The sequence below is a fragment of the Danio rerio genome, chromosome 17 (genome assembly GCF_052040795.2).
Source record: "Danio rerio strain M-AB ecotype USA chromosome 17, GRCz13ab, whole genome shotgun sequence".
NCBI classification, from domain to species: Eukaryota; Metazoa; Chordata; class Actinopteri; order Cypriniformes; family Danionidae; genus Danio; species Danio rerio.
In genome coordinates, this window is record NC_141037.1 from 57499561 (window position 1) to 57515000 (window position 15440).

At 39.0% G+C, this 15440-nt stretch overlaps 1 protein-coding gene across 3 annotated transcripts in view; it reads left to right on the top strand.

Moving 5' to 3' along the window:
* The window catches only part of pxdn (peroxidasin), a 92837-nt gene that overhangs the window by 25246 nt on the left and 52151 nt on the right, over positions 1–15440 (top strand). For all 3 annotated transcript variants that reach the window (XR_015513836.1, XR_015513835.1, XM_087291089.1), the window contains exons 2-3: positions 10327–10398; positions 12825–12896. Coding sequence is in view for 1 of the 3 variants with exons in the window: in XM_087291089.1 (XP_087147215.1) it covers positions 10327–10398; positions 12825–12896 (144 nt within the window). In the remaining 2 variants the exon portion in view is untranslated. The remainder of the gene's footprint in view (positions 1–10326; positions 10399–12824; positions 12897–15440) is intronic.

Consider the following 15440-nt stretch of genomic DNA (forward strand, 5'->3'; position numbering starts at 1 on the left):
GATATTTGGGTCAGTTCCAGGATTCCCATGCAAATGTAAGCAAAGTGTCCAGGAGCTCGCTTAATCACTTCATTTGGCCAGAAGTGAGAAAACACCACATATTTGTATCTGCCCGCAACATACTGGTTCTACTTTTGTGAAAATGACTCCGCAGTCTTTCCTGATCACCGATTTATGATGTGAACATTGGAGGGAGAGTCGTGTGCTTAATCTGGACCAGACGTCTGACCAGAATCAGCCTATTAATTCATAACGTATGGCTGCCTCTGCCTATTTATCTGGGAGATATGATTCTGCCATGAGCATTCATCACAAGCTTGGGTATAGTCTGTATTTGGATATACAGATATATATATATTTACACACTGCTGACATATAACTGTGTTTAAACTCCTTATAAAAGTAATGTTTGTGTAATATCAGGGTTTTCGCGGGGTCTTAAAAAGTCTTGAAAATCTAAAGTTTAAAAATCAAAATTTAAGGTCTTAAAAAGTCTTAAATTGGCTGTTCTAGGTCTTAAATATTTTTGCACAGGTCTTATTTTTCAGATGTCCATGTAACGCTACATCTAAAGCCTGGTTTATACTTCTGCGTCAAGTGACCGGCGTAACCCACGGCGCATGCAACGCGCGTAGCTGTGCATTTATACTTCAGCACGCTGTCTCTGTCGGTCTGCATTAACACTTCCGAAACGCTAGTTGGCAGTGAGGTGTAAATGTTCCTCTGTGTCGAGTTTCTTCGCTGCTTTATTGCTTTTCCTGAACACTTCCGGGATGTACAAGTGGCTCAAACTCGCTCATTTTGAGGCAGGAACTGGCGGACGTGCAACAACTTTAACTATGAGGTAAACACAAAACAAAACTTTCCATCCGGAGCTCCTTCACAGGACTCCACACTTGTAAACAATCGCTCCATCAGGCTCGCGCCATTCACGCGGCTCTTGGCCCCGCCTAGACTCGTCAGTGCTACCAAGCCGACCAATCACAGAGCTTGCGCTGCGCATCTTGCGACATGTAGTTACATTTTTTGAGAGGTGCACGTCAGCGACGCCGACGGCCACGGCGTAGGGCTATGCGTCAACGTCGTAGCATACGCGTGCGTTTGACGCAGAAGTATAAATCAGCCTTAACGCTCATTTAAATTATTTTTTGTTGTTGTTGCTTGGTTTTCGCGGGGTTGAAGTTCTTTTTTCACTAGTCCTAATGTAATTTGCAGTGTTACAACTACAAATAAGGTCAACTTGCAATAGCCAATCAGCTTTCTGTTATTGACTCCGTGCGTGCGGTGAATGTGACGTCATCGATGTGTTTGCGGAGGTTCTCTGTGGGTGCACGCCACGTGGTTTCGGCTGGCGGAGTATGCCATTACTTTATCCACAAATGTCATTTAAAAGAATATCTCAATGGCAAGTATAAAAGCCTCGTTTGCTGCGTGAGGTGTGCGATGCGGCGCCAGGTGAAAGTATAAATCAGTATTAAGATATTTGTTTGTTTGTTAGTTTTGTCTGTAGTTCAATGGTGCGTCTAACCTGTCTTTAGTACTGTTCAACTTAAATACTAGGGGTGTAACGATTTATCGTTGTACGATTTATTGTGATGCAAAAATGTCACAATATGCATCGTGGCGTTATGACGGTTTTATTACGATATGACGTCCGTTTTTTCTTTGTTTCTTCGTGAGCTATGTTCCACCTGCTGTCGCACGTGAGTTCAGATTGCAGCAGCAGTTACGTTAGCAGACAAGATGAGTGGAGTTTTTAAGTTGTTTTATTTTCCAGAGACAGTCCTGTTTAATTTATTTTCTTAAAGAAGGTTCAGTTTAACAAGTTGAAACAAAAGAAATACATAAAAAAAATAGTTTGATAATAGCTTGGTAATAAAGTTTTTTTAAATAAAATTTGATTTCAGTTTAATTTTCAATTTTTATTCCAAATATCGTGATACATATCGAATCGTGAGCTGAGCGTATCGTTACACCCCTATTAAATACATTTATTTTACCACAAATTTTGTGATTTTACATTTTTGATATTCTGATAAAGGTCTTAAATTTAATAGTTAAAGGTCTTAAAAAGTCTTAAATTTGACTTTATGATATCTGCAGAAACCCTGAATAGGTGCCCTTTTTAGTTAAGTAATCTAAGCTTGCACCAAACGTGATGAGAATGAGTTTAGCGCAAGTTGCATTGCTATATGGGTTTAACCATTCAAGGGTGTTAGTTTTCTAACAGGTAAAGCAGATGTTTTTGCTTGTAGAGTTTCCATGAGGGTTCTGATGTCAGTGTGTCAGTGCCTGGGAACACCGAGTGGAAGTCAGTGAGTCTCCGCTGTGAATGAGCCAATGTTTGATGTTTCCCCAGCAGGCTTCATCGGTCATCTGCTTGCTGAGGAATTTCCAGCATTTGGATTTATGCACACTTTGACCTCACTAGACCTCGGATATAGCTGGAGTCACACACACACACAAACACACACACTCACTAACACCTGCGGAGTGGAGTGGCTGTTTCTGCACAATAGCTCCTCACTCTTTATTTCAATTGTTTGTCTCCTCTTTTGTTGAGACGTTTGCAAAAATAATAAAGCAGAATCAGGGCTGTGCGATGTATGTCGGAGTTATTGAAATTTGGAATATTGTTTGCTATTGTATATAGTGGGACGGTTTGCAATAGAGCTGTGGTGGGAAATCATTTGAGACTAAAATTCTGGATTTATTTAGAGAGTTCCAGAACACATCGCTGTTCTCTCTTCAATCCATTCTGAGATTAATTTTTACCAGCAGATGGCATTCTTGGCTAGTTTCAGACAGACTGTGCTCTAGGCTAATTTTGAACAGCAGATGGCGCTCTAGTCTTGTTCTTTACTGCTGATGGTGCTTTAGGCTAGTTTTGAACAGCAGATGGCGCTCTAGGCTAGTTTTGAACAGCAGTTGGCGCTCTAGGCTATTTTTAAATGGCAGACGGCGCTCTAGTCTAGTTTTGAATAGCAGATGGCGCTATAGTCTTGTTCTTTACTGCTGATGGTGCTTTAGGCTAGTTTTTAACAGCAGATGGCGCTCTAGGCTAGTTTTGAACAACAGATGGCGCTCTAGGCTAGTTTTTAACTGCAGACGGTGCTCTAGGCTAGTTTTAAACATCAGTCAGCACTCTCTGAGCTAATTTTGAACAGCAGATGGCATTCTAGGCTAGTTTTGAACAGCAGATGGCACTCTAGGCTAGTTTTGATCATCGGTCAGCGTTCTAGGCTAGTTTTGTACAGCAGACGGCGCTCAAGGCTAGTTTTGAACAGCAGATGGCTCTCTAGGCTAGGTTTGAACATCAGTTAGCGCTCTAAGCTAGTTTTAAACTTCAGTCAGCGCTCTAAGCTAATTTTTAACAGCAGATGGCGCTCTAGGCTAGTTTTGAACATCAGTCAGTGCTCTAAGCTAGTTTTAAATGCCAGTCAGCGCTCTAAGCTAGTTTTAAATATCAGTCAGTGCTCTAAGCTAATTTTTAATTTAGCTAATTTTTCTTTACTGCTGATGGTGCTTTAGGCTAGTTTTTAACAGCAGATGGCGCTGTAGGCTAGTTTTGAACAACAGATGGCGCTCTAGGCTAGTTTTTAACTGCAGACGGTGCTCTAGGCTATTTTTAAACATCAGTCAGCACTCTCTGAGCTAGTTTTGAACAGCAGATGGCATTCTAGGCTAGTTTTGAACAGCAAACGGCGCTCTAAGCTTGTTTTAAAATCAGTCTGTGTTCTAGGCTAGTTTTGAACAGCAGATGGCGCTCTAGGCTAGTTTCAGACAGACAGTGCTCTAGGCTAATTTTGAACAGCAGATGGCGCTCTAGTCTTGTTCTTTACTGCTGATGGTGCTTTAGGCTAATTTTGAACACCAGACAGCGCTCTAGGCTAGGTTTTACCAGCAGATGGCGCTCTAGTCTAATTTTGAATAGCAGATGGCGCTTTTTTAGAGAGTTCCAGAACACATCGCTGTTCTCTCTTCAATTCATTCTGAGATTAATTTTTAACAGCAGATGGCATTCTTGGCTAGTTTCAGACAGACGGTGCTCTAGGCTAATTTTGAACAGCAGATGGCGCTCTAGTCTTGTTCTTTACTGCTGATGGCGCTTTAGACTTGTTCTTTACTGCTGATGGTGCTTTAGGCTAGTTTTTAACAGCAGATGGCGCTCTAGGCTAGTTTTGAACAACAGATGGCGCTCTAGGCTAGTTTTTAACTGCAGACGGTGCTCTAGGCTAGTTTTAAACATCAGTCAGCACTCTCTGAGCTAATTTTGAACAGCAGATGGCATCCTAGGCTAGTTTCGAACAGCAGATGGCGCTTTAGGCGGGTTTTGAACATCGGTCAGCGTTCTAGGCTAGTTTTGTACAGCAGACGGCGCTCAAGGCTAGTTTTGAACAGCAGACAGCACTCTAGGCAGGTTTTGAACAGCAGATGGCTCTCTAGGCTAGGTTTGAACATCAGTTAGCGCTCTAAGCTAGTTTTGAACTTCAGTCAGCGCTCTAAGCTAATTTTTAACAGCAGATAGCGCTCTAGGCTAGTTTTGAACATCAGTCAGCGCTCTAAGCTAGTTTTAAATGCCAGTCAGCGCTCTAAGCTAGTTTTAAATATCAGTCAGTGCTCTAAGCTAATTTTTAACAGCAGATGGCATTCTAGGCTAGTTTTAAACATCAGTCAGTGCTCTAGTCTAGTTTTGAACAGCAGTTGGCGCTCTAGGTTATTTTTAAATGGCAGATGGCGCTCTAGTCTAGTTTTGAATAGCAGATGGCGCTATAGTCTTGTTCTTTACTGCTGATGGTGCTTTATGCTAGTTTTTATCAGCAGATGGCGCTGTAGGCTAGTTTTGAACAACAGATGGCACTCTAGGCTAGTTTTTAACTGCAGACGGTGCTCTAGGCTAGTTTTAAACATCAGTCAGCACTCTCTGAGCTAATTTTGAACAGCAGATGGCATTCTAGGCTAGTTTTGAACTGCAAACGGCGCTCTAAGCTTGTTTTAAAATCAGTCTGTGTTCTAGGCTAGTTTTGAACAGCAGATGGCGCTCTAGGCTAGTTTCGAACATCAGTAAGCGTTCTAGGCTAGTTTTGTACAGCAGACGGCGCTCAAGGCTAGTTTTGAACAGCAGACAGCACTCTAGGCAGGTTTTGAACAGCAGATGGCTCTCTAGGCTAGGTTTGAACATCAGTTAGCGCTCTAAGCTAGTTTTGAACTTCAGTCAGCGCTCTAAGCTAATTTTTTACAGCAGATGGCGCTCTAGGCTAGTTTTGAACATCAATCAGCACTCAAAACTAGCTTAGAGCGCTGACTAGCGTTCAAAACTAGCTTAAAACATCAGTCAGTGCTCTAAGCTCATTTTGAAAAGCAGATGGCATTCTTGGCTAGTTTTAAACATCAGGCAGTGCTCTAGGCTAGGTTTGAACATTAGTCAGCGCTCTAAGCTAATTTTCAACAATATCTTTATGTGACTTCCATTAGCACATCCTCAGAAAAAAGTAAACGTTTCAACACATCAGGCAATGCAGTTTTTGCTTTCCTGAATTTCAAAATATCAGCATCAGCTATCAAATATCACCTTATTCTTCAATTTCACAGTTAATTTATTTATATCATAGTTAATTAAACTAGGATTGATGCACTGAATTCCAGCTGGGCATAACTCCAGATCTGCACGTCGAAAATTTTATAGTGATAATTTTAAAAAATGAAAGGTATGCAAGTATTTTTTTAATCTGATATGAACCTGTATGACTTTCTTTTCATGTGGTATTTTGAGGAATGTTTGTAATCAGCTTGTTTTGCTTACTATTGATGTCTATTGTATGGACAGAAGCGGCTTCTTTTATGCCCCACAGACTATAGAGTGTCATACAGGTTTGTATCTACATGTGATCTACATGACCCTCATTTAGTTTCAAACCTGTATGATTTTATTTTCATCTGTCGAACATGAAAGAAGATAAATGGAGCTGTGCATGTTTTAAAAACCATGAGGGTTCTTGAAGGGATAGTTCTCCTTAAAATTAAAAATCTTTACTTGTTCCAAGCCTGTTTGAGTTTTTTTTCTTACTGTTGAAGAAAAAAGAAGATACATTCGATGTAGAGTTGTTGCAAAAATGTTAAAAACTAGCCTAGAGCATCATCTGTAGTTTAAAAAAATAGCCTAGAGCACCAGTCTGCTGTTAAATACTAGCCTAGAGCGCCATCTGCTGTTAAAACTAGCCTAGAGCACCAGTCTGCTGTTAAAACTAGCCTAGAGCACCAGTCTGCTGTTAAATACTAGCCTAGAGCGCCATCTGCTGTTACAAACTAGCCTAGAGCACCAGTCTGCTATTAAAACTAGCCTAGAGCACCAGTCTGCTGTTAAATACTAGCCTAGAGCGCCATCTGCTGTTACAAACTAGCCTAGAGCACCATCTGCTGTTAAAAACTAGCCTAGAGCATCATCTGTAGTTTAAAAAAACTAGCCTAGAGCACAATCTGCTGTTAAAACTAGCCTAGAGCACCAACTGCTGTTAAAAACTAGCCTAGAGCACCATCTGCTTCTAAAAACTAGCCTAGAGCACCATCTGCTGTTAAAAACTAGCCTAGAGCGCCGTCTGCTGTTAAAAACTAGCCTAGAGCATCATCTGTAGTTAAAAAATTAGCCTAGAGCACCAGTCTGCTGTTAAAAACTAGCCTAGAGCGCCATATGCTGTTAAAAACTAGCCTAGAGCACCATCTGCTGTTAAAAACTAGCCTACAGCGCCATCTGCTGTTAAAAACTAGCCTAGAGCGCCATCTACTGTTAAAAACTAGCCTAGAGCATAATCTGTAGTTAAAAAAAATAGCCTAGAGCACCAGTCTGCTGTTAAAAACTAGCTTAGAGCGCCATATGCTGTTAAAAACTAGCCTAAAGCATCATCTGTAGTTTAAAAAAATAGCCTAGAGCACCAGTCTGCTGTTAAAAACTAGCCTACAGCGCCATCTGCTGTTAAAAACTAGCCTAAAGCATCATCTGTAGTTAAAAAAAATAGCCTAGAGTGCCATCTGCTGTTAAAAAATAGCCTAGAGTGCCATCTGCTGTTAAAAACTAGCCTACAGCGCCATCTGCTGTTAAAAACTAGCCTAAAGCATCATCTGTAGTTAAAAAAATAGCCTAGAGTGCCATCTGCTGTTAAAAACTAGCCTAAAGCATCATCTGTAGTTAAAAAAAATAGCCTAGAGTGCCATCTGCTGTTAAAAACTAGCCTACAGCGCCATCTGCTGTTAAAAACTAGCCTAAAGCATCATCTGTAGTTAAAAAAAATAGTCTAGAGTGCCATCTGCTGTTAAAAACTAGCCTACAGCGCCGTCTGCTGTTAAAAACTAGCCTAGCCTAGAGCACCATTCTGCTGTTAAAAACTAGCCTAGAGCGCCATATGCTGTTAAATACTAGCCTAGAGCATTGTCTGTAGTTTAAAAAAAAATAACCTAAAGCACCATCTGCTGTTAAAACTAGCCTAAAGCTTTGTCTGCTTTTAAAAACTAGCCTAGAGCGCCATCTGCTGTTAAAAACTAGCTTAGAGCGCCGTCTGCTGTTAAAAACTAGCTTAGAGCGCCGTCTGCTGTTAAAAACTAGCCTAGCGCGTCGTCTGCACTTTAAATCTAGTCTAGAGCGCCATTTGCTGTTAAAACTAGCCTAAGGTGCCGTCTATTGTCAAAAACTAAGCTCAGAATAGTTTCAAGAGAGAATATTGATGCATGTTGAAAATCTCTGAATCGATGCAGAATCGATTTCTTAAGTGATTTTTCATCACATCTGTACATCTGCACTGTGAAGAATACTGTAAACAAGTAACCATTGTCTTCTACCAGTTTCCAACATTCTTCAAAATATCTTCTTTTGTTTTCAACAACAAAAACTCAAACAGGTTTGAAACAAGTGGAAATAAAACGAGTAAATTTAGATTTCTGCGTGAACTTTCTCTTTAAATGACTTTTTTTGTGTGAGTTACTTCTCTTAAGTATTGAGGATTAAAAGACGCTGTAAATCAGGCAATTTTAATCTCAACTTTTTTCATGACCAATACTGGTAATCTCTTCCTCTTTAATATTCGTTATAGTACAGCTTGTGTCTGTGTCCGTGTGTGTGTGTGTGTGTGTGTGAGAGAGAGAGAGAGAGAGAGAGAGAGAGACTAAATGTCCCCACAAGTATAGCAATACCAGTCATTTTTGACCTTGTAGAGACTAAAAAAAAAAATTATCTCCCTGAGTAAAACGGCTCATAAATCACACAGAATGACGCATGTTAAAATGTAAAAGTGCAGATTGTTTCCTGTGAGTGTTGGATTTAGAGATATGATTGGGGGAAGAGTACAGTATATACAGTCTGCAAAGTATAAACATCATTGTGTCTATAGGAAGAGCATATACAACATGAAAACCCAACAGATTCAAAATAAATAAATAGCCACTATTTAATACTTTTGGCTTCATGACATGACGGCAACACATCAAGCGAAGTACAGCTAATAAGACCTGGATTCAGAGGATTCAAGGAGTTCTGAAACACATGCACATGCCTTTGTTTACTCAGCAGTTTGGTGGGTTATAATCAATGTTATGATCTATGAGATTGAAAAAACATCCAGTCTTGAAATTGCCTGTTATGTTCTCCTTGCTTATTTGTTCTCATAACGAAGCTAATTGAATTATGATGCTGTTAAAGATACCAAGAGAGCAGAATCACTACAGTTTCACTGATTCAGTATTAGTTTAGCACAATACTATAGACGTCAATGGCTGCTTTTTACAGTATTAAATATGTGGATAAATAGGACAAAATTACATCTAAATTGGCTGCAGAGTATGTGTACACCATAATATTATGATTATTATTCCTGCAATAATTATAATTTACTGTTTTTATTCCTCTTCTGTCGTTTTTTTTCCTCATTTGCTCAGTTATATATTTAATTAATTTGATAATGTCGATATATCACGATGTACTTTATACATTTAAAATGCTTTGGCAATACTGTATAAAATGTCATGCCAGTAAAGCAACCTGAATTTGAATGAGAGATAGAGAGAAGCAGATTTGACCTGTCAGTGGTTGCACATGGCTCCCCAATAGCATAAAAGAGAAATAGTGGATTTTTCAAACATTTATTTCAAGTCTTTTTTACTTTATCCTATCGAAAAGAAAACGTTTAAAACAGATGCTATTAAAAACAGTGTTAAAAATCTAATTATGTTTTGTTTGCTGCATATAGTTCCATACTATTCTGGCTACCACTGCAAGTACAGTTGAAGTCAAAATAAATAACCCCTTTTGAATTAGTTTTTTCTTTTTAAAATATTTTGATGTTTAATAGGGCAAGGAAATTTTCACAGTACGTCTGATAATATTTTTTCTTCTGTGGAAAGTCTTATTTGTTTTATTTTGGCTAGAAAACAAGCAGTTTTTAATTTTTAAAGTGTCATTTTTAAGACAAATTTATCACCCCTTTTAGACTATATATTTAATCAAGAGTCTACAGAACAAGCCATCGTTATACAATTATTTATACAATTACTCTAACTTGAATATCCACCCTAATTAACCTAGTTAAGCCTTTAAATGTCACTTTAAGCTGTATAGAAGTGTCTTGAAAAGGATTTTTTACTGTCATCCAGGCAAAGATTAATTAAATCAGTCATTAGAAATGAGTTATTAAAACTATTATGATTAGAAATGTGTTGAAAAAAAATCTTCTCTCCATTAAACAGAAATTGGAAAATTAATAATTCAGGGGGGCTAATAATTTTGACTTCAATTGTGTATTTCAAACCTGTGGGAAGCCCTGTAATATCGATGAACTTATAAAGCTTGGTAAACTATATCAGCTGCATTGCATACAAAACAATAAAAAACTATACAGCTTTGGTTTCTTGTAACATTGCGGGAAGTAAGAATCTAACAGGACCTCAGATGAGAGGGGTCTGTCTGCAGACTCAGTGCAATGCAATCTGAGCTGCATCCAATGCTTTTTAACGCGCTCACCTAACCCCACCCCTAACCCTACCCAACACAATGACGTCACTCACACCATTGAGTGCACTGTGTTTGACATTGCATCGCTGAGTGGTGCAATCTCAGCTTGCATTATAAAGGCTGCATCCAGATACTATTGCCTAAGACGGAGCCTTGTGGCACCCCATACTTCCTAGGTTGGACATCTACACTTTCATAAGCACAGTATGGCAGATTCGACATCCAGATTGTCAGTGTGATTTTCAGACTTAAGACTTCATAAGACTGTTATGCACTATTTGGCAACAGCATACAGTGTGTTTGATCCAAGTGTGTTTATCTTTTGTTTCCAGAGACCTGAGGTTCAACAAAATCAAGGATTTACAGCCAGGCTCCTTCAAGCGATTAAAAAACCTCAACACCCTGTAAGTGAGACATGTTTTCTAGCATGTTTAAGCATCTATAACTTTTTTTCATTTTGAGCATTATAAACTCTTGATGATGGATAACAAAGCCCAAAGTGTCTTCTTTCCAAAGATACATAAACTTTGAATGTAGACCAAATTATTCAGCAACTGTGAATGTTTAAACTTGAGAAGATCATTTTTAAGAAAGTGCCTCTGACAATGAGGGACAGAAGGACATCGACATAGCCTCAGAAAACGTTTTACAGTAATCTCATTTTGCATGCTATCTTCATCAAATTTATAATGTAAACATATGAAATACTTGGCTTTCAAGTCATATCTTTTCTAGGACATTACATTAATGTTTTCCTGTGTTTCTATATGGAAAACTAAAATTAAACACAATAAAAAAAGTTTTTCCTCATGACTTCATAATGTATAACTTTTTATATATTTTAACATACAACTTCTCCTTTTACCACAGTAAAGCTCAAAGTGTCTTCTTTCCAATGATACATCATTTGTGTTTGTAGCTTACTGGAGTCAGGAACTGTTACTATTTAAAGTTAGGTAGGTGTAAATCCCCAAAATTGAGTGCTGGCTAACAGGTTAAATTTGGTTCTTGACGTTAACTTGCTTTTCCTGATTCATATAACAATGTTGGACATGAATGTTTTGCAGCATGTGCTTTAATTTAAAGCTGCTGTATGTAGGTGTTTGACTCTTCTAAAGCAAAAAAACATTATATTATGTTTGCAGATATTCAGAAACATGCTCAGTGAACATTCTTGTTGATCTGAAAAACAATGCTGAAGTCAGATATTCTGCTTTGAAAATGTGTGTAACGTGGCGGATTGGCTTTGTTTTGGTCTTTTAACCCGCCCAATGCCAGTTTAGTATATTTCAGCAGCCCGGGTTGCCTTGCTGAGCGTATTTCATTCATTCAGTCAGGAAAGCTCTCAGAGTATCCATCCGTGACTGAAATGCTACCTCTGGTGGACAGTAGCAGACTCCGAAATGAGATGCAGATTCAGAGTTCCACATGAGGTGGTTATTGATTCACAAAATATATAAATATTACTGACGTAAACATTAGGTGAGCAGGTTACATTATAATCCCATGTCCTAACAACACGCTACATGACGAGATACGCAGTGGTGAGCAATTTGGCTGTTTGCGCCAGACGAAACATGACAGAAATGTAAACAAAGCCATTCAGAAGCACAGAATAGTGCACTCACTGCACTCCAGCCAAGTGGTAAGGTTTATAATCTAATGAATACATAAAGATATTCTCGTCACATCAACTGAAGCTACAGTGACTGCTATTGACACAATTTTTTTTTTTTCTGTTTAGTGGATTTTTTTTTTTTTTTAATTTGCAAAATAAGTAATTAGTACTAGTTAGCATATCATCCTGACCCTGCCGGGGCTCGAACCAGTAACCTTCTTGATGTGAGACGACTGTGCTGCCCACTGCGCCACTGTGTCACCCCTCTTACAACTTCTCCAATTTATTTGCATTGAAAGCAACAGATAAACAAGCTTAGTTTTCAATCATCGCATCACTCATGCGTTCATTCATTCATTCATTCATTTTCTTGTCGGCTTAGTCCCTTCATTAAAAAGGGTGTCGCCACGGCGGAATGAACCGCCAACTTATCAAGCACATTTTTACACAGCGGATGCCCTTGCAGCCACAACCCATCTCTGAGAAACAACCACACACACACACACACACACACACACACACACACACACACACACTCATACACTATGGACAATTTAGCCTACCCAATTCGCCTGTACCGCATGTCTTTGGGGGAAACCGAAGCACCCGGATGAAACCCAAGCGAACGCAGGGAGAACATGCAAACTCCACAAAGAAAAGCCAACTGAGCCGAAGTTGGAACCAGCTACCTTCTTGCTGTGAGGCGACAGCACTACCTACTGCGCCACTGCTTTGCCATCACGCATGCGTGAATAATTTAAATATGAACATTCCTATTCAACACAAAAATGTTTGTCCAGAAAACTCTGTTAAACATGTTGGCATAACGTATATTTTTATGCAGATCAATAATTATTCACATTTCTTAGTATATATGACAAAAAAGTACATTCATGTTTAGTTTTGTTTAGATTATTAATTAAAAATTAATTAAAATATAAAACTCCTTTCGATATGAGAAATATGCATCACTTGCCGTTGCTTTCATTCAGAACATGACTTATATCAGCCTTTAGGCTCGGTAGTCAGGCACACTCCCGTTGGTGTCATCAGTCTGGCAACCTGCCCTTGCATGTGTTTTGAATCAGGAGTGCAATACCTACTGCAACCACTGGGTGTCAAACTTACATACCGCAGCTTTAACACGGGCATTATGTGTGAGCATCGTTTTTAATTGTACTTGTTAATCCATTTCTTTCGTCTTTCTTTAAGCCTTTTAAATAACAACCACATCAGAAGAATCCCAAGAGGAGCCTTCGAAGATTTGGAAAACCTTAAATATCTGTGAGTATTTCTTTATTTCTATCCTCAATTCCTTCTGGAGTTTCTCGCCACAGGAAGTGACATCTTCTGTGGCAACTTGCATGTTTTTTCTTTCAGCCTTTTTTATAACCGATGTAACAGAGTTAACCAAAAAGTAGAGTCAGAGAATAGAGGCAAATTACTGAAATCACAAATAACACGGAAATGTTTCATGCAAATGTTTATGTGGTTTCGTAAACACGCACACAAAAAAGATGATACTGAATGTATGATTCAGTAGGCGGAGACAGTCAGTCTTTAGGTTAATATTTTTAAGACAAAATGTCACTAAATACATGCCAAACATTATCTTTGTAGACATTACCTTGATATGGTTTATGTTATAATTCAAAACTCTTTCATTAAAGTCAATGGAAAGTCGCGCCGCATTAACCAATCAGGAGCTTGCTCTAGTATGGGCGTGATTGTGATCGTTGTGCCTGTTGTTGGTGTCCTGAGGGGAAATCCTCTTGCAGACACCGGACAACAGCTCATCAATCTGGGCTCAGCTCAGTCTGAAGCACTGCTGAACACAAATGGCCCGCTGGCCGGCAGTTTGAGACCCCTGCTTTAAACTGACTTAAAAAAAATGCTTGCAGGTCCTGAAAACACACATAAATAATAAATGTTTTGGTAACTTAATGGTTAAAAATTGCCAACATAGGCTTATTTTGAAAATGGAGATCTTCTGGAGATCGCAAATTATGTACACTGCAAAAATGCGTTTCTTACTTCGATTTTTTGTCTTGTTTCTAGTCCAAATATCTAAAAATTCCTAAATCAAGAATAATTTTCTAGACAAGCAAACCATATTGTCTTGTTTTGAGAAATAATATGCCAATATTAAGTGAATTTTTCCTTAAAACAAGCAAAATAATCTGCCAATGGGGTAAGCAAAATAATCTTACGTCAAAAGAAAAAACAAGACTAATTTGCTTACCCCATTGGCAGATTATTTTGCTTGTTTAAAGGAAAAATTCACTTAATATTGGCATATTATTTCTCAAAACAAGACAATATGATTAGCTTGTCTAGAAAATGCTTCTTGATATAAGAAATTTTAGATATTTAGTCTAGAAACAAGACAAAAAATCTAAGCAAGAAAAGCATTTTTTGCAGTGTTGCCAGAGGAACGTATGGCTGCATTTCATCTTTAAAATGAACGCTACAGGGCGGTATGATGCTGTTCCTATTTGTGCTATCAGCTGACCGCTTACAACCTGTTACCAATTTGCCCAATGACTAGCAGCGTACGTTGGCAGACGCAGAGCGGAGTTTACTGCGACATCAGGGTTTGAGTACAGTGAAGAACGGTTCCAGTAAGCAGGTAAAACAAAAACAGAATGTAAAAAATACAATAAACAAGTAAATAACGGGGTAAGAACGTGGTAAGATCTGAAAATGTGTTAAAAATCAGGCGAGGCTTTTCTTTTTCTGGATTGCTTTTGAAAACTGTCGGTTGGGTTTAGGGAAGGGGGTGATCGTGGTCAATTGCTTTGGAAAACACTATGGGTTGGATTTAGGCAGGCTCGTGCAGAGACTGTCCAAAGGGCATGTGCAGGAAAAAATTTTCATGGTGTCGCGCGCGTTGTTGTCGCGTGCCCATTGTAACGAAGGGCGGGAGGGGATGTCGCGGGGGCACTTTTGATCATTTTGGAAGGGCACTTTATATCCAAGACAGAAAAGGGATGTGCACTGCACAGGTTGAGCCCTATGTGTGCACGTGTCTGGATTTAAAGAAGGGGTGGGTGGGGTATCGGTCGGTTGGTCAGTAAGTCGATCGGTCAGTCAGTCAGTTAACCGCAGTCTCTGGTGGATAGCAGGGGCGAATGGCACTTGCGAGAGTAGTTTGAGATGTGAAAAAGCATACACAGTGGCCTCTGGTGGATTCGCGAAAAACAAAAACTGCAAAATAACGTAGTTCCTGGTACGTATTTAGCACTCTCCAGAAATGTATATAGGGGTACATATTCAGAACGAACCTGGGTTGAACATTGCAATGACAAATGTTAAGCGTTTTCAAATATAGCTCCTGGTCGATAATAATAGCAGTTTTGAGACGTGACTATTGCAGATGCGTATATTGCGATATCGATGCTGAAACCATATGTTGTGCAGCCCTAATAAGCATGCATAATCTCATTCACATGTCACGTCATGATTATAAAGGTTTAATGAACAGCCCTTTAATTAAAGTGTTACCAAATTTTATTGTGTGTTTAAAAAAAAATAATAGGTTTATCCGAGGCGATGCAAAATAAACCCACAACATAACAGTGTGCCAGACTAGCTGAGCTGGAACAGTAAAGTAGATTAAGCACAGTTGAGCTGAGTTCAGATGGACATTAGTGCCGCTGATAATGTGATAAATCTTCCCTTTCACTTGATTTCTGCACCATGAGCTAACACGTTCACCACATCAATGACTCACGCTTTATTACTGCCATTGTTTGAGGCAGAAAAAAAAGAGTTGAGGTCATGGAAAGACGCTCTTACTCAAGTTAATTGTCTGCGCTGTGAAATGAT